Source organism: Gymnodraco acuticeps, unplaced genomic scaffold (genome assembly GCF_902827175.1).
Source record: "Gymnodraco acuticeps unplaced genomic scaffold, fGymAcu1.1, whole genome shotgun sequence".
NCBI lineage: Eukaryota > Metazoa > Chordata > Actinopteri > Perciformes > Bathydraconidae > Gymnodraco > Gymnodraco acuticeps.
Genome location: NW_022990768.1, coordinates 7851 through 35721, shown reverse-complemented (window position 1 = coordinate 35721; position 27871 = coordinate 7851). Strand labels below are relative to the sequence as shown.

The following is a 27871-nucleotide window of genomic DNA, read 5'->3' as shown; positions in this document are numbered from 1 at the left end:
CAAAGTCTGTGGTTTCTGCCGGTAAAAACTATCTGTATTTATTTTTAAAACCGGCAGAAACCACAGACTTTGGGATAGTTTTGATACCAAATGCAATACAGTTCATATTAGGGCTGCAACTCATTTCTTTTGAGTTGGATCTCTAAAATATCAGAAAATGGTGAAATAATGTACATTCTAGTAGGGCTGCTCAATTAATCGTATTTGAATCGCGATTACGATTATGGCGTGCAACGATTACGAAAACAACGTAATCGAAATGATTATTTTTTTATTACTTACTTAAAGTTAAACATACTGTTCAAAAAAATGTTCTCCAATAAATGGATGTTTTCAAAGTCAATGAATAATCGCAATTACAATTATTGACCCAAATAATCGAGATTATGATTTTTGCCATAATCGAGCAGCCCTACATTCTAGTTTCTTAATGTGAGGTATTAAAATGTGTTTAAGTTTTAAGGCTGTAAAGCAGGTAAAAACAGCAGGGATTTTCTGTTGATTTGCTGCTCTAAAAGTGGTTACAGCTCTAATTGATATATCCACGTAGTGTTGAACCAATAAAGCTACCCTGAGGTGGAAGTGAAGGACGATGATCATCTCCCCGTCGCACGGCTGGAAGAGGGCGTGTTTGATGTTGTTGTAAAGGATGTCCACTTTGTCTCCGCGGACCGACGTGAAGCGGAAACCTGTGCGAAGAGAGGAAGTTTAAATAAAAAGAAACTCTAGAATAAAGCTTCACTTTATGTGGAAATCCTCCACTTTCTCACCGTTGGTGTGCGCCTCCAGGGAGCCCTGCATCCTCTTCTGGGCGATGTTGGGTCGGATGTAAAGATCTTTGAGTTTGGGGTTGCTGCGGTTCAGGTTGATGACGAGCGAGTCCTGCTTCACGATGCCCTCCTTCTCCTTTTCCTCGGCCTCTCGCGTCTTGTAGCGCTTCTGGACCTCCTTGATGATGCGGAAGGCGTTCTGCAGGTTGGTGGAGGGCACCGAGGGGTCGCCGGGGGTCTTCAGGTTGGACGCTCGGTACGTGCTGAGGGGGGAAAGAGAAGGGAAGTCAAGGAGGGGGGAATGGTCGATAAAACAAGACCCTTTTTAAATCACTGAGAAATGTGGATTAATGTCCAGTGCTGTCATCAATTCAAAGCCATTCAAACAATAAGGTAGGTCTAGTGCAGTGCTTCTCAAAGTGTGGTCCGCGGACCACTGGTGGTCCATGAGCGCCCCCTAGTGGTCCGTGAGTATATTGGTAACATTTCACATTTGAAATAAATAAATAAATGTAAGTTTTCCGCACTCTCACGGGAATATCTCCGCAATGGAGCGAGCTTAAGTTCAACTTTCTATTGCATGATAAAGCCCAGTGCAACACCTTCGTCACACATGTTGCCACCTGTTTGTACCATTTTCAAGCGATTTGTAATCTGTTCTAGAAAAACGATGTGTTTTGGGATATTTGTGGAGTTAGGTGGTCCGTGAGTGTTTTTTTATTGGTTAAGTGGTCCTTGGTATGAAAACGTTTGAGAAAATGGAAAATGCTTTTATCCATGTACTTTTTTCTTTTAATGTTTAATTGACAGCACTGTAACTTGTATCCATGTATTTTTTCTTTTAATGTTTATTTTATTAGCTTTTCTTTTTAATGACTGATTTTAAATGCCATTTTCTTAATGTCTTTCATTTTTTGTAAAGCACTTTGAATTGCCTTGTGTTGAAAAGTGCTATATAAATAAACTTGCCTTGCCTTGCCTTGCCTTATCGACGCTTCCATCCGTCCGTTTTTTAAAACAACATTTCCCACTGTTGTTCACTGTGGTTTGTTGTTGTCTGAAGTCATGAACGTTAGTTGGTGCTCCAGTATAATCGGTACGCCTGAAACTCATCCAGTGAGAAACGTTCCGCGGTGAAAAAATAAGTGCGATTAAAATGCGTTAATTTTTTTAACGCGTTAATTTTTGTGTAATTAATTAATCTTAATTAACGCGTTAAAGTCCCGGCCCTAATATATTTATATATATTTGTTATCTTTTAAATGCTATTTTATTTCTATTTCTGATATATTGGACTGTTTATTTCTTGTGTCTTAATTTCTCTTATGTACATTGCCTTGTGTTTTTTATGCTGCTGCAACTCAAACATTTCCAAAATTGGGATCAATAAAGTATCTACCTATCCATCTACCTTAAAAGAAAATAATGACACCATTTTTATATATTTTTCAATGATATTGCAATGTGAATAATATTTTTAAAAAAGGGCCCTATTATGGAAAATATGATATTTGTATTATGTGGGTGGAAAGATAGATGATTGATAGACTAGTACTTTATTGATCCCAATTAGTGTTCTGTGAACCTTAAAAGAAAATGGCATTGTTTGTTACTTTCATTGCAACATGTCTTAACTTCCTGTTTTATTTAGACATGCTTTTATTTTGAAGGCGACTTTGCACTATTGGCAGGAAGTTACCAAAGCAAAACTTGACGGAGAAAAAGTACAGATATTAACGGAGATATCAACATTTAAAACGGCGATATCAAAAGATCAAATGTACGTTTAAGTATTAGCAAGAGGCACAAGGTTAAATGTAATATAAAAATAATTCGTTTATTATAACTTTGCTAACTATTTGAAGCTCACTTGTTTAATAGTATTCTAAAGTAATGCTCATATGGATGTAGCTTCAATGTATTTGTTGTTTTGTGTAGCTCTTAAAATAGTTTTTTTCAATAAATTAGAAATCATCAGTCAAGTGTACGACCATCTTTCGGAGGGATATGCGACAGTTTAAAAATAGTCAATCGAATCAAGTTGACTTTTTCATTTTGATAGAAAAACAACAAACAAATCTCCATCCAACTAAAAGAACATCTAAATATCAAACGTAGGCATTTCAAATTCAGAAAATATTATCTGAACAACTCGCGAATAATTAAGACTCACATTTCTTTAACGAAGGTGGCGTCGGGGTTGGGGAAGATGTTCCCCTCCTGTCGTCCCAGAGAGCTGCCCGGGACGTAGAAGTTGATCCTCAGGTAGGTGTAGTCTCCTTCTACGGACATACTGATGTTCTGCACGGGCACAAAAAGTCAAAGATATATACGTCAATATGGAAGATGTCGCGTCATATAATCATTTAAAACATATAGTCTTATACTCCGATTGCCTTTTACACCGTTACATTGTATTTGAAGTGTTGCGTGTGTTTGACAGAGACATATGTTAAGGACTTACTTTGCAGGAGGGCAAAGGAAGTGTAAAAGGGGGATTTGCAAATGGCTAAAGGACGAGGGGGTTTTATGGTGGAGATGTTTGGATCAGTGGTTCCCAACCGGGGGCACGGGGACCCCTAGGGGTACTTGAGGGGATCGCAGGGTGTACACAGGTGCCTGGTTGCGTTCTAAAAATAGCGCAAGTCATCGCCAGATAAATAAATAACTTTTGTCTTAAATGAATAAAGAAAATAACAATGTTTCTTTTCAAATATGACAGAAAAAAAAGGGGACTGTTCAGAGGGGAGGGGTCTTCTCCTACAAAAAAAGACATTATTGGCTTCCTAAACAAGTAGTGAGTCTTAACAATACATTACATGTCATTTGTTAGACGCTTTTATCCAAAGCGACTTACATACATTCAGTACTGTGGGCAATCCCCACAGGAGCCATTTGAGGTGAAGTGTCTCAGGGACACAACGACATGCTGACTGCAGCGGGACTCGAACTTGCTACCCCCGGATTCGAAGTCCAGCACACTATCCACTAGGGCTGTGCGATTATGGAAAAAATCATAATCACGATTATTTGGGTCAATAATTGATATCACGATTATTTTGACGATTATTCATTGACCATTTATTGAACTTTAAAACAAATAATATTTTACCAATAAACAAGATCAACAAATATGTTGGAGCGCACTTCCAAAACCATACTAAACATATATTAATATGATAAATAAAAATAAATTAGACCAAAATAAATGAAATCAAATATGATGCAGTGCACTGTCACAACCTACTGAACACTCCTTAACATATAGCCAACATTTTGGTAAAACATATTCAACATATTCCACTCAGTTAAACGTTGAAGGCTGGCCAACCGTCATGGTCCAGAAGTAACAGGAAATAAATGTTGAACTACAATTTAAGACCAAATAAAAATGTTTAGGCCACCATGGCAAATGCTGGTAGGGCTGCTCATGTCATCTCTTAAAGATTGTTCGCAAGAAACACCAGGCTGTTTACATGGTCTGGTTTCAGAGATGAGCGCAGGCAGGTGACGATATTGCCACCTGTACTGAAGACCCTCAGCCACGCCCCGACACATGGGGTGACGCCGGCCAATCACAAAGCTTTGATGCGTTCAAGTGCATTATTCTGGCACAGGAAGATTATGTTACAGGACATTAACGATAAAACAGAATATTGTTGTTCTATTTTTAGACACATCTCGCGATCGACTGGTTGGGCACCCCTGGGCTAGACCATAGGTCCGTTGTGGTCGCAAAGTAGTCAGCTGAAGCCACATCTCTCTCAACTTCCCCACGGCATTTGTCATATAGCGCAGGCAGCGCAGACCTGCTGAAATAATCCCGAGACGGCATCGCGTAACGCTTGTCCAACGTGTTGACAAGTTGCTTAAAGCCCTGGTTGCTAACAGTGCTAACTGGGCACATATCTTTAGCGATGTGGAATGTAATGGCAAAGTACTTGCAAATAGTGGAAATAGTTTTACCCTTCTTTTTAACGAGTTGCTGCTCTTGTTCTGACATCTTCGCTCGCGCTGAACACTCACAACTAGTGATGTGTCGGTCGCGAACGAGCCGGCTCAAAGAGCCCGCTTATTACACATTCTCAACAAAGTAACGACATGACTCCCAATATTAATTGAAATGCTTTTATTGATTTAGAAAATTATTTTATTGATTAAAAATAGTTGTATGTATTGATTTAAATTGACATGCATCCGCTAAGAAAAATAGTCCGTTGTTACCGTTTGAACTACGTAGCAACGGCAGGAAGGCGGAGCTTTTTGATTACAGATTTGAAAACATCGCTGCTTGCTTTAAAAGTAGCACAATTAATTATGTCAAACCTTGGAAAGTATCTAGATATCCCTGCCCTAATGCAAAAGTAACTGGCAACTGAATATGTGTCGCCGTTTGATGTCTATGTCTGGACCGCTGCGTAAAAAGGAGGGTTTCTGCCCCATTACTTCTCTTCTTACTTCTATAAGAATAAAACACGGAGGAGGGAGATCTCTTTTTCTCCCCCTCTTCTGAGAGCCCAGCAGCTGATCTCAGAGCACGCTCCCCTCTCATGCAGGGGGGCGTGGTTTCTATAGCTAATAGTTACTGAAATAGAGTCCTGCTGTTTTGTCAGGGCCTTTTCTTTAAATATAATTTTAAAATGTCGATACAGTAGCCCCTTTTTTAAAATAGCCTAGTTTTTATAGGTGTTGCTATCTGTTTTGTGTAGTGTGGTTCTACAAGCAAGTCAGTGCATTCATTGGGTGGTATCAGAGATTTACAAGGGTCTGTAAATGCATTGAAAACATTTGGCCACAGCAAATCATTTATATTAAACATGTAATTTTCACTTTTGAATACTTCAGTACAAAGGATGTATTGAATAATTTAAGTGATATATGTGTACACATATACATCATTCATTAGTCAAAACAGGGCTACATTTGATTGAATTAAAAGGTATAATAAGTGGTAAACTGAAGAGCCGTTTGGGAGCCGAAAGAGCCGGCTCTTCTTGGTGAGCCGAGCCAAATGATCCGGCTCACCAAGAAGAGCCGGAATTCCCATCACTACTCACAACACATGTCACTCCCACGTGGCCGAGTGGGCTTTTAGGGAGGGGCGAAAGCGCACCCAGCAAAATAATCGTATTTTGTCAATTATGCTGTTTTCATAATCGTCGCAAGCCATAATCGTAATCGCGATTAAAATACGATTAATTGCACAGCCCTACTATCCACTGAGCCACAGCCCTACATTTCCTCCACAGAAGATAACGAGGCGAATAAATAAACCAAACGCTGGTGTTCAGCAGAGGATCATCTCAGTTTACCTTGATGGTGGCGATGTGGAACGGCGTCGCGATCCCAAAAACGGGCATAACGACGGTCTCGTACTTCTTGTCGATGAAGATCTTCATGTCTCTGATGTCCTTTTCTCTGGGCATCTGAGAGACGTTCTTATAGGACACGTTGGACTTCCTGGCCCTGGAGAGGAGACGAGAGAAGACTTCATTAAAGACAAGTCACTTAATCACATGTGGGAATCCATGGCTGCTCACTGCTGTGTTTGAGCACCAGTCAAGGGATATTTGGGCACTTATTAAACCACTTATGATTACAGAAATACTGATCTAAGTCAGTGAGGGTTGAGCCACATTGACATGGATCCAACAGCTTTCAATACTCTGATATATTAATAATACATTGTGCTTTTCCTCATGCTCAAAGACACTTTACCTAAAATCATATACGATGTTTCGATGCACAGCCTTAGAGGAAAATCGTTAAATTAATGGTTAGTATAATAAATGCTGACGTCTCATTTTCAACGTAATTTTTTGATTGACAGTATCAGAAATCTATTGACAAACATGTAATGCTTCGTTCACACACCTGAACAGAAGCGTGTGTGTGTTTTGTAAGGTGCTAGTTGTGTACGACAAACACACCGAACGAAGGCTAGGAAAAACAAAAAAGGTCGCGATTTTATAAAGCTTACCGTTCTCAAAAGTCTCAATTTAAAAACATGTGCTTGTTTCCAAGTGTGTTGCCTAAATGTCATTTGATAATCTGAAGATCTAGGTCCTTTTCTCATATATGGAGGAACAGGTATTTCGGTCTTAATGTGTGCAATGTGTCTTTAACTCTGTATACATATTTGCACACGTATTTTTATATTGGGGATCGTGGGAAACGGTATTTCGATCTCTCCGCCTGGACACACAAACTGGAAGATTGACAATAAAGTGGACTTTGAACAGCTGGCGTTTAATCGGATCAATGACAGAGATACATGTGTCTGTAGTCTAATGCAGTGTTTTTCAAAGTGGGGGCCCCGACCCCCCGACAAAGTTTGAGGGAAAGGGAATTTTTTTTTATAGATGTTATTAATAACTGCATATCTATCTATGTGTCCTTTGATGCCAATCTTTTAATATTTTTTGGTTTTTAAATCACACGACCGCCCTTCAAGCCAATCAGAATCGAGCTGCCGCTACTGAGAGTGAAACTGAGTATCTGCTCAGCTTTTGGAGCAAGTGAGAGCTAGTGAATATTTCGCTCTGCAGCTGGATGAGAGCATGGATGTAGCAAATATTGATGTTTATATATATATGAATATAAATATGTTTATTGTTAATATTACTGTTGAATATTATATGTAATATTATGAAGGCATAAGTAGCTTTCAAAAATGCTAAAAATATATGTTAATTGTTCATATTACTGTTCAAGATTATATAATATTATAAAGACAGAAATCACTTTAAAAATATGTTTACTGTTGATATTACTGTTTAATATTGTGTTAAGAATGTTTATAACAGAAGACACAATGAATGACAAACAAAAGATAAATACAAAAACTGATTATTAATACAAATATATATTAAGAAAATATATTAAGCTGTATAATTAGTCATATTTTCCATCATAGTACTCATCATTAAAAAACAAAAATGGCAACAGGGGGGTCCCCGCCAGAGGATAATGCTATATGGGGTCCTTGTCATGGCAACGTTTGGGAACCCCTGGTCTAATGAACGTTGAGGTCCTCCATCGCTACACCCCAGCCAGAGCTTTTATTTGTGCTGTTGTAAAGTGTTTTTATTGTAAAGTATTTTTAAACTGCCTAAATCGTGCACGTCCGCCGAAACACTTCCTATTTTTAAATCCCGACTAAAAACGCACCTATTTGCCGCTGCTTTTAATTGAGCTGCCCTACAGTATGCCTTTCAGTCATGTATTCTGTACCTGCTGTGTTTATTTTATTTCCTTTGCTTATTATGCCCGTTTTAAAAATTGTAATAATGTATTTAATGCTGTATTTGTTCTTAAATGTCTTTTGCTTTTAATCTGTAAAGCACTTTGAATCGCCACGTGCTGAAAAGTGCTATATAAATAAACTTGATTTGCTTTAACACTCACTTCTGAATCTCCTGCTCTCCTTTCTGCTCCGTCAGACGCCGCTTTGCTTCTTCGTTCAAATTGTTGGCCAGCTCCCTCTGGTGGGCTCGCCTCTTCTCCTCCGCCGTCATCTCGTTCTGAGGTTCGACAACAGAAAGAAATGAGTGATGGCGCTCCGAAGAAAAACACAGGAATTTGTACACAGGATGGGAGAAAAGCAAAAGAACAACACACATGCAGAATGTGAACATGTGTTACACGCAGTACTCGAGTTGAGGGGGGATGAGGGGGGATGGCATCCCCCCTGAAATAAAAACGGTCAAAATCATCCCCCTTCTAAAACTGCCATTCCCCTTTCCATCCCTTATGTAATTGTATCAATGAACGTGGCACTGGTATTTCTGCTATTTCAACATTAATTTTGCGCATTTTGAGTAAAATACTGTGAGCGAGGGAGCACGCACACACGCAATGACATGTTTACCAAGTCACTGACGCTATACTATGCGAGTGCCCTAGAGGGCGCCAGAGCGACATGATGCGCCTGTTTGATCGATGCCAGAAGCGCAGGTAACGGTCATCACAATGGCCAAGCGACCAGGAGGACAACGCGATCTGAGGGACTTCATATTTAAAAATACTAAAAAATAACATTTCAGGTAAGTCAAGAGTCAGTAATCTTAGTCATTACTCACTACTTTAGTCACCAAAGGTGGAATCTATGGACATAAGCAGCAATAACAACTTAGTGTGGAGTTATACGTTTTTCTCTCGTGTTAGCTAGCTGGTAAGACTCAAAACTGTTGATGAAATGATACCACCAGCACCAGAAGAGCTGAAACCCCTCCTTCAAGCAGTGAACACTCTTGGTCATCTCCACAGCTGAGTGTGAACGTGGGTTTAGTCAAATGAATATTTAACCACAACTAGAAGCTCCCTAGAGGTAAAAAGCATGTCAGCCTTGCTTTTCATCAAGTGTGTTGGCCCTCCACTGAACAAGTTCAGATCAGAGGTATATGTCAGAACTTGGCTTCAAAGCCATTGCTTAGCTAACAATCCGAAAGCAAGAGCCAGAACAATTGAGACCAAAAAGCATGATTATGAAAATCTTTGGAAACGTCTATGAGATGGGGGAGAGTGGAGTAGGCAGCCATTGACAACATTGGTCCTATTTTGTATTATCTGTATAATCTTTTAATATTTTGTAAACAATTTCAATTTGCACTTAATGCCCTGTTAAAAAAAGTAACATTGGGAATGTTAACATAAAATATTTGTATTTGAACTGCAATAAAATGATGACGGATCCATTTTTTCATGAAGTGTTTAATTTACATAATGATTTAATTAATTACGATACAAAGTTAACCCTTTAGATACCAGTTTTGATCGTATACCAGTAACTGCTTTTTTGAAAAAATACACTATAATTCAATATTCTAAAAACTATTTTGACTTTATTATTAGTGTAATCAGCTGATCCATCTGAATAATAAATGAGGGACTGTTTTGTACCATAGACTTCCATTATAACCACATTTTTGTATCCCCTCCCCCCCTTTAAATTAAAGTCAAAAAAAGATTTTGCACTAATTGTCCTCTGCATTTGACCCTAAATGTTAGTGGTGCCATGGCAGCCAAGGGACCGACTCTAATTCTGAGGTGCCTTGGTCAAGAGCAATGAAAGGAGTATCTGAACATCCATAACATGCATGTTGTTTTAGGAGTATAATAATGATCTTTATGCTGGTTGGTCTCCCACCCATCAGCACAAATTATGTCCCCATATGATCAAATCCACCATCCCCCCTGATTTTTTTTTACAACTTGAGTACTGGTTACACGGCTTACACGGCTTACAAGGCACACAAAAACCGACTCACTCAAAGAAGGAAAAATGACAAAAAAGGCGTATTTCTTTTTCCCCCCATCAGTAAGTGGAATCTTAGAAATAAACCAGATGAGATTTTAGACAAAAAAGCATTAAATACTTACCTTCCCAAGTAGCTGGTAAGGTACAAAAACATTCACACCCTTAGTTATAAGCACTCTGTAAAAGCTGCCAAATAACATTTTAGTTATGGAAAAATTAACATTTGCTCTGACGGCCCGTCCACACAGCGGCGTGCGTTTCACTTTGAATGGGGTGACGTCACTTTTCGCCGAACTGCATTGTGGGAAGCGACGCGGGGCTTTGCTGGCGTGGCTCGCTGCAAAAGTTGAGCAATGTTCAACTTTTGAAGCCTCGGCCAATCGAATCATATGCCAGTACAAGCTCTAGCCAATCAAACCGCTGCTTGTGTGTCAGGGGCGGGAGATTCATGTGATTGGTTGTTGGTCGAGTTTCAAGCTTCAACGCACGCCGCTGTGTGGACGGGCCGGAAGACTCAAGACAGACACATTTGACAAGTGTTGGAAGGGATGGATCGAGTTTGTCAACCCGTATAGATCAGACTTCAGCTCTATTTGTGATTTAACCCCCTGGTTCTCTGCTACACACAGCTGTCATGTTCGTTTGTCTGTATGCGTGATTCACATTATTTGCTTTGTATTATTTCAAAAAAATGTAAGATGGTCTGTAACTGTTCATTTTTGTATGCAAATAAAAAATAAATATATTTTAAAAAGTGCCAAATAAACTGATCACAAGTCGCACACACACACACACACACTTACTCTGGTCCTGTCTGCCAGCAGGGCGGCGCTGCGAGCTCCTTTTCCCAGCAGCTCCTCGGCATCGTCTCCTTCCTCCTCCTCATCCTCCTCATCGTCATTCTGGAGAGCACGAGAAAACAGAAAAATGTTCAACACCAAATGGGGAAATTATAAGAAATCTGGGTTTTACAAAATCATGAAAATAGTTATTTATTGAATAATTAAAAGCAAAGAAAAAGTAACATGGCAGGATACAGCGGGGGAAAGCGGAGATGGCAGCAGAATTAATAATCCTATAACAAAACAAAAAGTGGACTTTTATTTACCGTCAACTCTCAAATACTCGTAGAAGCCTTAAAGGGGGCTCATTTTCTAAATTCTTGAATGTATGTAGTGTCTCTACCGTGACGTGTCTCCATGTTTTAATGTTCAAAAAGCTCTATTTTCCTCATACCGCCTGTTCTGTAGCACTTCTATATGTGGAGAGAAACTCTGTGGGATTTTAGCCTTTGTAGACCATTGACATGCACAAAAACCTAAATAACACACTAGGGCTGTACCCGAATATTCGTTCGTTGGAGTACTATTCGGGTTTCAATTTCGTTATTCGGATATTCATTTTTCCCCCGTTTTTTTTTCAAATTGAATTTATTGAAATCTCCAATATCAACGTAAGAGCTTGTGCCTCTTCGGGGGGTGCTAACACTTAACCATAAACGTTATCGTTTACTTTCTCCGTCTTTATATGTAGATATTACTTTTCTCCGTTAATCCCCGTCACGTTGTTTCCAAAGCAACAACAACTTCCTGTCAACAGCGCTACCTCTCCTTCAAAATAAAAGCATGTCCATAAATAGAAAGCCAAGCCAAATTACACTTAAGACATATACAACTGCAACGAAAGTAACAAACACAATGCGATATCCTTTTCAATTTCAAACAACACAAATTGGGTTACATTAACAAATAACTATAAAACAACAATACTGTAGAATAACTAAATTAATGCCGTGAATACACGTGTTGAAGCGCTTTACCCCCCCCCCCCCCCCTCCCTCAATATTCGCTGCTGATTACTACCGAATATCCGGAGCCCGAAAAATGGTATTCGGGACAGCCCTAGAACACACACTACAGGAAGGGGAAATCCCCAAAAAGCATGGCCCCTTTAATTGAACCCTACGGCAGAGACCTTCATTGGAAGCAGGCTTTCATGTCCAATTCTCTGACAAGTACATTTTCTCTTATTTTAGAAAACGCTTTGTTTCTGATCTGCTCCAATTTGCCTTAATAGATCTTTGTTCCTGCATTACGCTGTTAATACAAACTCAACACATCCTTTATCAAATTATAAGCGCTCTAGAATTTCCTCAAAATAGTACACTGAGCAGGAGAGTCAAACACATTTTCCTTATCAGCAGTTCATACAGTGCCTATCTATTCTTTATTTTCTGAAGGAAGGATGGTGGAGTGTGTGTGTGTGTGTGTGTGTGTGGTGTGTGGTGTGTGTGTGTGTGTGTGTGTGTGTGTGTGTGTGTGTGTGTGTGTGTTGGCCTATGATATCGCTCAGACAGGAAGGAAGTTCGGCTTTTTAGCACTGGCTTTCCTTACTGCTAAATCTCTCTTACCAAACACACACCCGATCATTTGAAACATTTGCGTGATCATGTGACTTTAGGGATTACAAAGACACGTACCTTCAAGAAGATTCCCACATTTTTGATCTTTTTCTTCACGGGTGTGAGTATCGTGGCGGCGTCCTCCTGTTACAACATATTTTAGGGTTGTGATTAATATGTGAATAAGTTTGCCGTCTTTGGTGACTTCTCGGCAGGAGGATAATCTTACCTCGTTGATCTGTATTGTGTCGCCGATAAACAAGGCGTACTTTTTCTGCTCGTCCTTCTTGGCTTCTTTGTTCACGAGGTCAGCGAAACCCAAACTGATGCTCAACACCATGCCTGGAGGACACAGATACATGTTCGAACACTTTCTTAATGGATTTAACCTTTTTTAAAGAGTTTTGAGCGATGAAACATAACGATTTTAAATCTGAAGGTGCAAAATATTCACCTTTTTTCAGTTTGTACTGGTTTTTGGCGTTTAGAACCAAGGAGCCTTCTCTGAACTCGATTCCCATTGCAAAGCTACAAGCAACAACAAATGAAGATGTGAGACAACTGTGTGTGTGTGTGTGTGTGTGTGTGTGTGTGCCCACATTTGGGGAAGAAATATGTAATTTCTGTGCTTTTACCCGAGGTTTTTGGTCAGCTTTGCCACGAGTTCCGACTTCTCCTTCTTCACGTACTCCTGAGCGGCGTTGTAGGCGTCGCTGATTTTCACACCTGTGGAGAGAAAGAGGTTTATAAAACAGAAAAACACCCCAAAAATGTCACTTTTATGTCAGCAACACTTTGTTCTAGTTTCCGTTCTGCTTAAACGAAACATTTCTGATAATGGAGACATTTTAATCAGTTTTCAAGCAAAAAGACAAATATTTTAGATTGTACTTTGTTGTTTTTGACAATATTTAAGTTACAGCAACACTTTGTCCTAGGGCTACTCAATTCATCGTATTTGAAATCGCAATTACGATTATGGCTTGCAACGATTACGAAAACAACGTAATCGAAATATAACGATTATTTTTTTTTTATATAAAATGTATTTATTTTTATTTAATTGGTTTTTCAGTTGAGTAATATTTAAAGTTCAGGGTAATCAACTGTTAAAAACATACTGTTGAAATGTTTTTCTCCAATAAATGTATGTTTTCAAAGTCAATGGGTAATCGTTTTTAATAATCGTGATATCAATTATCCACCCAAATAATCGAGATTATGATTTTTGCCATAATCGAGCAGCCCAACTTTGTCCTAGTGCTGCGAGTTGATTTCTGTCCCGTTGAAACACCGCATATCTGATAATTGAGTGACACTTCAAAAAGCCACATTTTAGATTTTACGCGTTTAAAAATGAGGATTTTTATGCCTTTCTTTGTTGTTTTTAACAGTATTTAAGGTTTGTACAGTTGTTTGAATTAAAAAAGCATTATAAAAACATGTCCTTCTGCTCCTAAAAGCTGCCATGGGCATTAGCCTTAAAAAGCGATGAATCACGAGAATACTCTACACAATAATGAATAATTGAACTTTTCTGCCCCTGATTAGAATAGAATAAAATCCTTTATTGTCATTATACGAGTACTAGAGCTACTCCTTTTTTTAAGGTGCCATCACAAATACAGAAAACCAAAACAAGAGACGTGCAACATTCAGGAGAAGACAACATACAAACGTTCATACTTCAATATCCAGATGAAGTTAAAGTGCAGGAATATATGGGCTGAACTCACCGTGTTTGAGGTGTTTGAGCAGCTCCTCCTCCACCAGGAGCAGGAAGTTGTAGTTGTCCTGCATCTCCTGGGGGGGGTCGACCATGAGGGTGCGCACCAGGTTGGAGCAGTACGACTTGTAGCGGATCCCCATGGCACACGTGATGGCACCGAAGTGCATGTGGTTCTTGTCGCTGGAACAGAAAAGGGAGAAGTGTTTGTTAAAACGATGACCTGGGTAACATTCAATGATCGTAGAGAGTGGTGCAGTGACGAGTCCTAAAACCCAGAAGTGAGTCAGCATGTCACCACTTCCTGTTCCCTCGTCTCAGAGCCAATGGGATCTCTCCATAGCATTTTGGAAAATAGCTGGAAATGAGGTCTGTGGTTGAAACACATTTAAGAGACGGGTCACGTTTTGTTCTACGATATTAAATCCATCAGCAGTGAAAAACGATGGTTGTTACCAAGTGGCTGAATAGGACTACAGAAGTTGTCGAGGACGATGTACGTCGTTACCCCGAACACCTCCTGCTAACTGTTCAAACAAACGCTTCAACTTGTACAATTTTTTATTTGGAAATTGTCGTTTTTAACACTGTAGTTTTACAAATCATAGAATAATTAATTAACAGTGTTTTCCAATTTGTTTTACCGTAACAGTTTAAACACATTTTCTTCAACCATTTTATTTTAATGTCCGTGTAAAAATACCAAACATTCCCGAGTCCCACGTACATGCTTTTCTGTTTGTAAATATGACAATAAACTAAATATGATTGAGTTTTGAATTATTGTCCTGACAAACAAGCTATTTGAAAACGTCTTCTTGGTGTTTTATAGAGATCTTGAGGAGCATTTGTTCCTATTTTATTGGACCAAACAATACATGGAGAGCCGAATGAACAGAAAATCACAAGTTGCAACTCTAAGAAAGTCAAACTTTTCAATTCAAGCAAACTAAATGTTAAAAAGTAACCCTCTACATGTGCCAAAATTAAAAAAGTCACATTTCAGCTTTATCCAAAATCACGTCTGTTACCTGACGACGCTGAACTTAAGGCTGTAGTTCCCTCCGCTCTGGATGATGGGGGGGTAACACATCTCCACGGTAGAAGGGTCTGCACCCCCCAGGTACTTCTTCTCCTCGATCGCCTTCTCCACCGACTCCGCCAGCTTACTGTGACGCACTTTCTGTTGAGGAGAAACAAGAGGGGAATGAAGTATCTGGATTTTGTTTTTTCCTGTATAAATTACAAGCCATGTCCCATTATACAACTCCAGACAAATGACCTCCAAATGTAGGAGTATATGGTTCAATAAAGCTTCAATCAGGATACAAAAAACATGTGCCATGATACGACACAATGTTAATGCTAATCAGCAGAAATTGTTCCAGGATGCTGAGATTTTTTGTTAAATTAACTAATTTTGCACAAGTTAACTTATTCTCAATTGAAATCAGACTAATTCATAGTATAGTTTATTTAAATATTTTTTTTTTTTACCTAGCTTGGGATATTTTTGATGCGCGACATTGATTTGCAGTTAGTCGGATAATGTGACGGTCTTTTTCCTCACAAGCTGAAAAAAGTGTTTCTAGTTAAATATCGTGGCGCATTTCAACAAACTGTTTGCCACAAAGTAATAATTAGTGGTGCACGATAATTATCGGCCCGATATTAGGAATTATGACGTCATCCCGATAAATCCGATAACAGTATTAATAGCCCCGATAATATACAATATATTTTTTGGGTAAAAAAAAGAAAACAATACTGCGGTGTGGGTGGATTGGGATGAGGGGCGCTTGTTTTTCACTCGGCTCCTCCCGTTTTGCCAGTACTGTGGTATTAGTGGTTTAGGAAGAGGGGAGTTCTTCACAAATCCAGCGCTCCCTAACTCATGCTGGCTGTGACGTAAATGGTGTGCGGCCGTGAAGCCAGGACAGTAAACAAACATGTCGCCGGTAGTATGGGACTATTTCAAAGTTTCAGAGTTCGCTTGCTATTTGTATTAACAAATGCAGAAGTTCCACGAGGAGGGAAAAAGGCAACGAGCTATAATACTTCCAACCTGATTAGTCACCTGAAACATCGCCATCGCTACGATGGTGTGTTAAAAGCGTACGAAGACGCCTGCGCTGCTAAACTAGCGGCGAATCCAAAGCCAGCTGCAAAGGCACCGGGGCTTTTACCTATCGACGAGGCTTTTGAAAAGGCAAGAAGTTTGCCAGAGACGACCCCAGGGTTAGTTTTGTTCATAGTAGTAATGCTCATGTCATTTGATCACTACTAGTCTTTTTTTTACCACCAGGTGTGCAAAAACTACAGGTACATTAAATATTATATTATTATCGGGTATCGGTATCGGTCTTGAGAAGCAGGAAGTTATTGGTATCGGCTTCAAAAAACCAATATCGTGCATCCCTAGTTATAATGGTCTTAAACAACGCAGTAGAGAATACAGGAACAACAATCAGAGCCAAAGTATGGCACATAAATCTGCTGTAATTCCAGTACAAGCTACCAGCAATCGCACAGTCATCGGGTCCTCACCTCGTCGGCATCAACGATCTCCATGACGCGCTCCTTGAAGAACTTGGAGTAAACCTCGCTGGTGATGGACGCCGCCTTCTTCATCAGGTTCAGCTCTCCGTCTTCCTTCACCGCCATCGTGTACGCAACCACGGCGCTGATGTCTACCTGCAGACAGGAAGCCACGCAAAAGAGAGGTGTTAACAACAACGGATCACGCAGAGAGGAACTGTTAGTGACATTTTCGACCGTCTCTTACCTTCTCCAGACCCTCAGCGCTAATCGTTTCGTTCCAGCTCTTCATGTACTCTCCGGGGAATTTGTCCTTGCTGAATATTCCCACCGTCTTTCCCTCTTTGCTGCCTTTGATCGCGTCGATCATCTTGTCAAAGTTAGCCTTGTTGCTTTCATTCTGAGACGTGTGACACAGAATAGCAATACATTAGAATTACTCCGATAAGGGAATAAAAGAAAAAGTGTACATCAAGAGCAAATTGCCTCACAAATCACAAACAAGTCACATCTTCAAATGGTTTACATGTAATTGTACAAAGCGGGGTTTGTATTCAGCCGTTACCTGTGTCTTTAACAGGTTACCTTTTCTCTGGTGAGCAGGGTGATGGGCGGCACACCGTTGGCGTTCTCGTTGCCTTTAGTTATAGCCACCTGTTTGAGGAAATCCACCTTCTTCTTGCTGGCGAGAAAGAGGATTTTGGTGTCGCAAAACACCATGATGGTGTCCGTCAACTCGTAGCCAAACAGCCATGTCTGAGGGGGAAAGCAAGCGTTACGGTGAATATTTAAGTGATTAAAAAACAAAACTCATGCTCAAAACAGATTTTGATTGGGTAATTAATGCATATAACTCTTAACATGCATATTTACTCTCATGTAGCTTTAATTTAAGGTCCTATATGGAAGTCAAGAGAGCAAAATCCTGCTGTCTCTCACCTGTATGGCTGTGGATTTGGCGTACACAATTTCCTCGTCCACTCCTACAGACACCACAATGGCATCAGCTTTTCCAAACTCATCTTCGCCTTTCTGGGAAACACAACAATAAAAGCACACGTAATGTTATGCATGAAATCTATACTGGAGGTGCTCTTACTTCATTCACAGTAATCATCACTGCTAGACAAAGAGTCATGTGTTACATGAAGCTATGTGTGGTAGCATCAGTGTAAAGTTGATTTGTAACACATCTGCCACATCAGCACCTGATGCTGCATCACCTGGCAGCACACACTAGAGTTAACGGTCATTCAAAGCTTATTTAAAAGTGTTTAAATTAGAGTTACATTGCACATGAGGCGTTGTTTAATGAACAATGCATCAGACTGCATGATGTGGCTGCACTATCAAGTGAAAACTCTTCATGAAACATCAAGATACAACTTCTAAAAATAAGTTTGTGACTTGAAAATAAACACATTGTTTTCTGTAGCAAACTAAAAGCACTGAAACTATTAAGTCACTTCCAGAGGCTGTCGACATCCTGCACATGTTACTCGGATGCTGACGTTATTCTGATGCTAATTAGCCAGCTAACATTAGCATGTAGTGACATAAACAAAATCACAAACTGACAGTGAATGTAATGATTTAGGACCCAATGTGAAGCACTATTGCATGGAAAGGCATGTTTCAATGTCACCACATCACTGTTTATTAGTCAAATTAGTCCACGTTTATTCACCACACATTTACCTGTTCGGCTAGTTTGTTAGCTCGGCTGTAAACTCACTAGCCAGCTAACATTAGCATGTAGTGACATAAATATAAATTACACAAGCTAACAGTGACTTACATGATTTAGGACCACATTTAAAGCACGTCTGCATGGTAAATCATGTTGATATGATCCCCTTAACTCTGTTTATTAGTTAAACTAGTCCAACACACATGTATTTGTTCGGCTAGTATGCTAGCTAACGTGGTGAATAGGGATGGAAAGTGTGTTAGCATTAGTTAGCCCGTTTTGTCTGATAGAAAACCAGTGAATCAGCGTAAAAAATTGTTTAAAATGAAGTGAAGAAAGTGAAATCGTGCAACCGAAGGACGGGTTGTTTGTGCCACAAGCAGGCCGGGAAACGGCACCGATTTAGCCGACAACACAGTCAGAAAAACGCGGTTAGCTCATCTTCCAAAGCGCACTTTCTCCACGTTAAAGTTAACCACAGGAGAGGGTTTGACTCCAACACTTCATTTTTACCTTCCAGTTGATGTATAATCTCTTGATCCGGCGGTAGTAAGCATCTTTGTCCAGGTTTACCGCCATGGTTGAGTTGCAAACTCCAGCTCCCGGCTTCGCTTCTCAGCAGGCCGGATGAGGATGATCAACTAACAATAACGCACTTTTCCTTTTCCACGCCTGCACAGATCCACGCAACACTATGCTGCTGCTGCTGCTTCCCTTGTATTTTTTTGTGTGTGCGACCAGAGGCCTTTTCCTCTAAATAATTATGTAAAAAAAAAAAAAAAAGCATAACGCAAAACCCCTTATTAGTCGATAAAATTACGCGAAATTATTAAAATATAATGTATTTTGGCGATTTGCCACACTCACAACCATGCACACACACCAATCTGTATAATTAACTCCTCCGCCCCCCCTCCTGCTTTCCCTTCCTCCAGTTCTTCCTCTCCCTCCCCCTTCGACTATTCACATATCAATTATAATAAACAAACGTTATTTAAAACTCTAAATGCACAAAAAGCTACCTTTTACTGGCTCCTTTCTGAAATGTTAAAGTGAAAAAGCAAACGTCTAAATGTCTGGGGAATCCCTAACATTTTGTTTTGTTACTTTGAGGTTTTATTTGATGAAATGTGGCGCATCCTAGTGTTTTGTGTAGCTCTGCACTGAGAAGCAGCGCCCCCTGTCTGGTGTTGACCACGGTGCTTTTTCCCGCCACGGTGCTTTTTCCCGCCACGGTGGCTTTTCCCGCCATCGTCATCAAACACTTTCTCGTGACGTTAATCTCGCGATAGAAACTGCAACGACGATAAACATGTGTAACACTCGCTTTTTCTGCCTTTTTGTGCTATCAAAAGCGATATTGATGAACATTTATTTGGTATGCTATACATTTGTTTTCTCAACTCTATGTTTTTTAGTCTAGTAAAACATATTGATTTGTATTCATTATTATAACTTATGTTAGAAAATATTGAATGTATCACAGATTTGAACATAAATGCAACTAGAGCTGTAGTTCAAAATATGCATCACCACATGTATAATAAAACATAAAATATTGTATTTGCACAATCAAAAACATTTACAGGATTTCTACAACAAAACAGAAACTGCATTTAATCTGACAGGGTACAGTTCTTCTTGTCAAGTCCTAATGATCCATTGGAAGTTTGTTCTACTGCTTTATATTGAGTGTAAAGTCCATTTTGATCCGTTATTCCCACTGCCGTATTTCGGACAGTGATTTTTCAGCTGGGGAGCTGTTTATGCACAGTGTTGATCACAGAAATAAACATTACATTTGAAACCTGAGCCTGATTATTCATTGATTTAATTGCTCTTTTGAATTTCATGTTTTATTTGTTGTCCTTCTCTTGTGTCCTCTTCCTATGTGACGGTGGTGGAGTTTGGCCCTCGGATGGCGCACCAGGCCATGAACTCGTCACTGTGGAACATAAAATATGTTGTACATGACATGCTGTATGCAGGGTGTAACGTAGATATAAAATGTAAAAAATAATATTTGTTTGCAGCCTTAGTTGTTATTACACAGATACAGACTAGTTTTCATCTTCACCAAATCCAGACACCTGCTAAATGGCTGCCAACAAGTTATTTAAGGACTTTAAAAGTTCGCATGGCTGAACACAAAAACAACCTGCAATAAAACAACACAACTACAGGAACTCACTACTTTAATGAGAAACTTGATGTCAATCAAACATAATTTCACCGAACTCCTGATGTGGTTTGCATGTTGCACGTGTACACACCTGCAGTGTGTGGCGACACACTCGTTGCTGCAGTACTCGTAGTCCCAGTCTTTGCTCTCTACTGCGGGGTTGGTGCAGCCAGATCGCACACAAATGTTACAGCTGGCGATGGGAGTCAAACTCTGGACAGGGGCAACGTTCACCTGAACCTCCATCTGCGAGACAAAATGGAACAGTTCACTCCAGAGCAATTAAAGGTCCACTATTATACTGTTTTTCATTACTTTATTATAGGTCTAAGATATATAAAAAACACGTCTCTGAAGTGTTTGGCTCACACAGATCATTGCAGCATCCCATAATCCCCTCTGTTTCAGCCCTGTTTCCAAAGTGCTGATTCTCTGTCTGTTACTTTAGATGAAAATAAGGAGCCCCTCCCCACGCCCCTCTGAGAGATATTTGGTTACAAAGAACTCAATGGTGCTCTAGGAGTATATTCAGGTGATAAGGTGGGGGGGGGGGGGGGTTACCTTGGTTGGTGATTGGCTAATGCCAAAAAATCGTTATGACATCATAAAGTGGCCAAAATCTGATCAGCTCATTTTCAGACAGGTTTTTATAGAAATGGATCAGGACAAAAAGAGAGAGAATCTTTGTTCCTGAAACTTTCAGGGTCTCTTTCCACAGAGGGGACACATGTTGACGTAGAAGAGACATGAAGAAGAGGGGACACATGTTGATGTAGAAGAGACATGAAGAAAGAGGGGACACATGTTGATGTAGAAGAGACATGAGAAGAGGGGACACATGTGGATGTAGAAGAGACATGAAGAAGAGGGGACACATGTTGATGTAGAAGAGACATGAAGAAGAGGGGACACATGTTGATGTAGAAGAGACATGAAGAAGAGGGGACACATGTTGATGTAGAAGAGACATGAAGAAGAGGGGACACATGTTGATGTAGAGGAGACATGAAGAAGAGGGACACAGTTGATGTAGAAGAGACATGGAGAAGAGGGACACATGTTGATGTAGAAGAGACATGAAGAAGAGGGTGGACACATGTGGATGTAGAAGAGACATGAAGAAGAGGGGACACATGTTGATGTAAGAAGAGACATGAAGAAGAGGGGACACATGTTGATGAAGAAGAGACATGAAGAAGAGGGGGACACATGTTGATGTAAGAAGAGACATGAAGAAGAGGGGGACACATGTTGATGTAGAAGAGACATGAAGAAGAGGGGACACATGTTGATGTAGAAGAGACATGAAGAAGAGGGGACACCATGTTGATGTAGAAGAGACATGAAGAAGAGGGGACACATGTTGATGAAGAAGAGACATGAAGAAGAGGGGACACATGTTGATGTAGAAGAGACATGAAGAAGAGGGGACACATGTTGATGTAGAAGAGACATGAAGAAGAGGGGACAGATGTGGATGTAGAAGAGACATGAAGAAGAGGGGACACATGTTGATGTAGAAGAGACATGAAGAAGAGGGGACACATGTTGATGTAAGAAGAGACATGAAGAGAGGGGACACATGTGATGTAGAAGAGACATGAAGAAGAGGGGACACATGTTGATGTAGAGGAGACATGAAGAAGAGGGGACACATGTTGATGTAGAAGAGACATGGAGAAGAGGGGACACATGTTGATGTAGAAGAGACATGAAGAAGAGGGGACACATGTGGATGTAGAAGAGACATGAAGAAGGGGATTTTGCATAATAGGTGACCTTTAAGACATTTAATGCAACAGATGTATGATCGGGAAGATAGAAACAAGCATCTCTGCTGCTGAGCTTACCCCGTCTTCTGCCTCCTCTACCGCCTCTCCAGCCAACTGTCCAACCTGGACAATCAAACCCAAAGTAGGCGATTCACTTGCTGAGGTCTCAATGATTGGCTGCTTCGACATTGGGACCACCTTGATCTGCAGCGGAGTCAGAATAGTGGAAGTGGAAACTTGTGGTTCTGCCTGCAGAGATGGAGGCGCCTGAACGTGCATCATCTGCTGCACCTTCGACTTAAGAGGGTTGATCTTCATTATCCGATGTGGCGGCAGTTGGCTTGGCGAGGCGCCGGTCATCCACACAACACCTGAAGGGAGCTTCATCTGCTTAATGATGATCTTGGTGATGGTTGGGTGGTTCGGCAGAGGGGTGGTAAAGGGTGGAGGTTGGGGTTTGATAGCCCCAGTGCGTGAGCGCGTTGTGACCTGAGGCACGTCTAGGATGATGTTGGAGGTGCAGATGTTGGTGATGGTGTTCTCCTCAGGGTTGTATTGCTGGGGCCTGGTGGTCTGGTCGATGTGGTTGGAGGCTGATGTTGCTATGAAAGTTGAAGATGCTGTAGGTGGAGATGAGGGGGTGACTTCAGTAGGGACCTGATGAGAGGACGGATGGAGAGGACACAACATCACGCAACCATTAACAACCAAGCTAACACACTAACCGAACAGATAAACGTATGGTGGACTAATTTGACTGATAAACATTGGTAAGGGTATCAGGCAGCAAAACGTAATTTACCATGCAGAAGTGCTTGATATTTGGTCCTCAATCATTACAGTCACTGGACTGACTGACTTCCTTGCTCTTGACTCATACTCAACAGAGAATGCTCTAACTTGAACGCTTCTTTAACTCCAACTAAATGACTCATGAGTGCCTCAGGGTCCCATCCTGGGTCCCCTCCTCTTTTCTCCGTAAACTAATTATCATGGCTTTTCATAACACGGCTACACAGATCACATTGAAATGATTCTGGTCTAAAACCCAGTTGGCTGCATGAATCTCTGCTTGTCTGGCTGACATCTATCAGTGAATGTCTGCAGACACCTTGGAGCTCAACCTTGACAACATCTAATTGCAATGGAGTCATGGAGAAAAAGGTTGTTGACGAATATATCAAGTCATAGTTTTTGTAAACAAAATACTTGCACCTCACCTGAGAAATCTGTCCGGCTCTATACTCTGTCAGCACCTTCAAGTAATCCTTCTTTGCTGCTTCGTTTTTCCTCTTGTAAACCTGAAAAAAGGGGGACATTATGCACTGAAATCAGGCATGCAATTAATCTTTACAAATGTTATTTGGTCTGCCACAAATACTTTTAAAGACATCTTTATACTTCCAGGTCAGAACATCTTAGTCCATTGATCCTGAACTGAAGCACACCGTTGGAGGTACAGTGTTCACAGTGAACACAAATGACCCCTTCAACAGCTAGAAAAGATGGACTGATGGGTAAAGTTAAACAGCTATGAGCACAATTGAAGTTGAAGGAATTTCCTCTCACCTGTTTCTGATCCTCCCCCAGACTGTCCCACATGGAGGCCACTATCTTAGAAACTTCTCCAAAGGTAGCTTTGGGGTTTTGTCTTTTGATAGCGGCCCGAGAGTCCTTGAAGAAAAGAGTGTAGGCCGACACAGGCTTCCGAGGCTCGTTGGGGTCTTTCTTCTTCTTCTTCCGCTTCTTTCGTCCTGCGCCTTCTTTCCGCCCGACAATTGAAGTGATGCTAGATATGGGGCAGAGAGCGGGGACTCGGAAAAGGATGGGTAGAGGGAAGATACTCCAGGAGAGACAGTGCTAGAAACCGGAGACTCAACCAGGAAGCTCTGATTGGACAGGGGGAACAATGCATATTAGAAACCGTTTTCACAAATCATTTCCTTTATTCAACCCTTCCAGATATTGATTGGTGTAGCATTTACGCATAATTTAGTATAGTATGTGGTGGGTATAGATCAGATCAGTTTGTTGATTGTTATGTACCTAAGGACTGCAGATGGAAATTGGCTATTAGCTCAAATCTGGCATAATTCATCTCTTCTCTTTTCTGAGATTAATGTATTTGTACGCATGGTGCTTGTTGAAATACATACATAATCATATTCAACCATTATCAGATTATCAATTTGCTTGGGTTAAGTGATTATTAAAAAAAAGGGTTTTAAAACTCACCGTTAGACAGTCATCCGTTTCGTCATTCTGGAGCGAGCTGTTGGGCGATGCCGTGTCCGACAGAGGGTTTTGGTGCGAGTGTGGTTGTGGATTAATGTTCCAGACTCCTAAACCAATCCCCAGTTGGGATCTGAGGTCTGACACGTCTATAGTGGTCAGCTGGACGTCACCCAATGGGACATCGATGTTGACCGCGGACGAACTGCTGAACGGAGAGCCGATGGGATTAAGTGTTTGACTAAATGTTTCCGTACTCCTTCCCATTTCCAGTGAAGACCCCAACAAAGCATTTCCCTCTGACTGGTTGACGACCCCCAGACTCTCCATTTCCTGAGAGAGGGTGTCAAGAAATGTGGAAGTGAACAAGGTGTCAATTTCTTCCATCATGGCGGTCCTCAATGTGTTCAGTTCTTCATATACTGTTTGTACTTCACTGTACTTATGAATACTTCCTTCGACCCACGTCTCGTTTAGGCATTGGCTTAAATCACTAGATGTTTTTTTTTGTATTTGTTTAATAAGGTCAGGATGGTCTTGACCATTCCAAAACTGCTAACTCGTGTTTACCTTTTGAGTTCAACATTTGGTGTTTACTCTAGGCGTCCCAAGTCCGACTCTAAATATTGAAAGGGTTAGACATAGATCCTTATTAGAATACATAATATAATCGTTCCCATTTCTGTTATGCCAATCAATACAGTTATTCCTAATTCTGCTAGATCCACTTGCCATTTACCCAGGTTGAGCTCCAACATGAAACCTTCAAGGTTGCCTATTATGCAAAATCCACTTGTTCACTTCTCCTCTCCATCAACATGTGTCCCCTCTTCTTCATGTCTCTTCTACATCAACATGTGTCCCCTCTTCTTCATGTCTCTTCTATATCAACATGTGTCCCCTCTTCTTCATGTCTCTTCTACATCAACATGTGTCCCCTCTTCTTCATGTCTCTTCTACATCACCATGTGTCCCCTCTGTGGAAAGAGATTCTGAAAGTTTCAGGAACAAAGATTCTCTCTCTTTTTGTCCTGATCCATTTATATAAAAACCTGTCTGAAAATGAGCTGATCAGATTTTGGCCACTTTATGATGTCATAACGATTTTTTGGCTTGTGTAACAATTAGCCAATCACCAACCAAGGTAACCCCCCCCCCCCCCCCAGGGTTGGGAACCGAAACTCGGTTCCAGATGAGAACCGATAAGAAAATGCCAGGTACCGGGTACCCATACAAATACACAATTTCAGTTCTGCTTAACGGTTCCTAAACGCGGTAGACCCTGTATCCCACCGGGTCCGTCTGCGCAGCGGTGACCCGGTGGAATACAGGGTAAGGGCGGACTGGCCATCTGTGTGTTCTGGAGAATCACAGAACGGCCGGCACCGCCCTTCATTTTTTGAAACGGCATCATGTAAGTTGCGCTGACAGGCGACAGAGGTCCACAGTTGCCCCGCAGCGAGGCTCCCCCCGCCCCTCCAGTAGACAGTTCACGAGCTCAGTCACTTCATAACACCAAAGATGGATCGCGGTAAACGCTCTAAAGTGAGGCTCCACTACACTAAAAAAGAAAAAGACAAGGCACAGTGTAATGCCTGTCAATAGCTTGCCACAGGCATAGCTCAGTTAAAATAAAGCCACAGCTATTGTGCAATACATTTGTATTGCATGCAGGCCTATATTTTTTATTTGTAAAAATGTCAGTTAAAGCTTAAAAGAATAAAGATATTTTTGTTATCTAAACGTTTGACCTCTTTCTTTTACAATTTTGGAATCGAAACGGGGAATCGATAAGAACCGGAATCGATACATTTCAAACGATCATATTTTTATGTTGCCTGTAGGGAGAAGAGAAGCAGGCATGGCTTGACCTGCTAGCATGTGATGAGCATTATGGGCTATTTCTGTTAGCTATCTGTATGTAAGTATCTACAGTATCAGTGCTATCTTCTGTTCCGTTAGGTGTGGTTACATATCTTTGTGAGTTTTGCCTTTATCTGTCCATTCACTCTTAAGCATTCCTAAACGCAACCTCGTCTGTCTTATTCCTAAATTATTGTAGATCCCCTTTACAGTGTTTTCAAATAACTCACTTTCTGAATTTACCATGCTAGGTTTACCAAAATACATCTTTGCACAAGAACCCAACTAAATGCAAATCCAGCTGTCATCCTGAAACCAAAAAGTGCATCACAGGAGTATATTAAAACATAAAATATTTTTTTATTTCATCATTAAAAACATTTCCAGGATATCTACAATAAACCAGAACAGATTTCTGAATTTTCATCCGACTGGAAACAGTTTTATTTTTTCTGGAAGCAACCATTTCCTTCCTTAATTATTCAGACCTGAAATCAGATTTCTTAAATTAAACACTGTAATGTTAAAAAGTAAATCGTCTTCATGTAGTATTCCCTTTCCCCCTTACAGTAGCGGTTGTCAGAGCTGGCGAGTTTATTTCAATCCAAGATTCAATTAAATGTCACCGCAAATGATTCTCATTAAAACCAATTTGCACCACAAAAAGGATCTCTTTTAGGGTATTGCAAACAGAAAATGCTAGAGTCACATTTTCCTACTGAATTTGAGCACCTGTTCAAAGTTTGAATAGACACCGTTCACATGATTGTAGTTTATTTTCCCTCAAAGGGTGGCTTATTAAAAAGGTGACAAACCTGCAGTGGCATGTTTATTTCCACGTTGTCACAAAATTACAACATGTAACCCTTTGAATGACATTTAAATATTGTTTGTGCTTTGCCCAGTTGTTGGCTGGTTGTGCGTAAAACCAGTCGGCGCCAAAAGCACATCACCGAAGATCAATGAAACATTTAGATTACATTCACTTCAGTTGATCCTCATTGTAACAGTAAAGGGAAGAGCGTACACATATGAAGTGGAAGTCTGTAAAATAATTAAACTAAAAAATTCATGATTTCCTTTCTGCACTTTTTTTCTCCTTTCAAAACAATTAATAACATTATTTCATATAAACGTTTTCTATATCAAGTCCATACTTGAGATTCACAACAGATGATGAATTGGAAGTTTCTTCTTCTTCTGCTTTTTTCTTCAGCGTAACGTCCTATTGTGATCCGACATTCCCACTGCAGTGTTTCCAAGAGTTGCTTTTCTGCTCCACGGCTTTTTGTGCAGAGTCGATTACAGTAAAGTATATTGTAGTGATTTTACGACTACCTTCCTCGTGACAGAACCCCTTTTGGTTTCTCGTCGTCAATGAGGCCTGATAAAACAGGACGATATGTGCGATACCTGAGCCTGATCATTCATTCATTCA

At 40.5% G+C, this 27871-nt stretch overlaps 2 protein-coding genes across 2 annotated transcripts in view; both read right to left on the bottom strand.

The window, feature by feature from the left end:
• Positions 1 to 19203, bottom strand: part of LOC117556900 (FACT complex subunit SPT16-like) — a 33687-nt gene extending 14484 nt beyond the window's left edge. The window contains 17 exon segments of the mRNA XM_034232490.1: positions 571 to 689; positions 771 to 1033; positions 2944 to 3071; positions 6083 to 6236; positions 8178 to 8293; positions 10833 to 10931; positions 12509 to 12574; positions 12660 to 12772; positions 12885 to 12958; positions 13066 to 13156; positions 14167 to 14339; positions 15188 to 15339; positions 16704 to 16850; positions 16942 to 17094; positions 17280 to 17450; positions 17634 to 17726; positions 18898 to 19203. Coding sequence (XP_034088381.1) covers positions 571 to 689; positions 771 to 1033; positions 2944 to 3071; positions 6083 to 6236; positions 8178 to 8293; positions 10833 to 10931; positions 12509 to 12574; positions 12660 to 12772; positions 12885 to 12958; positions 13066 to 13156; positions 14167 to 14339; positions 15188 to 15339; positions 16704 to 16850; positions 16942 to 17094; positions 17280 to 17450; positions 17634 to 17726; positions 18898 to 18963 — 2178 coding nt within the window. The 5' untranslated portion in view covers positions 18964 to 19203.
• A 994-nt stretch (positions 19204 to 20197) lies between these two features.
• LOC117556899 (TOX high mobility group box family member 4-B-like) lies at positions 20198 to 24957 on the bottom strand. The gene is given in 7 exon segments (XM_034232489.1): positions 20198 to 20329; positions 20658 to 20812; positions 22417 to 22995; positions 23559 to 23639; positions 23908 to 24134; positions 24137 to 24227; positions 24574 to 24957. Coding segments are annotated over 7 exon segments (1575 nt in total). The 3' UTR covers positions 20198 to 20271.
• Positions 24958 to 27871: the final 2914 nt, after the last annotated feature.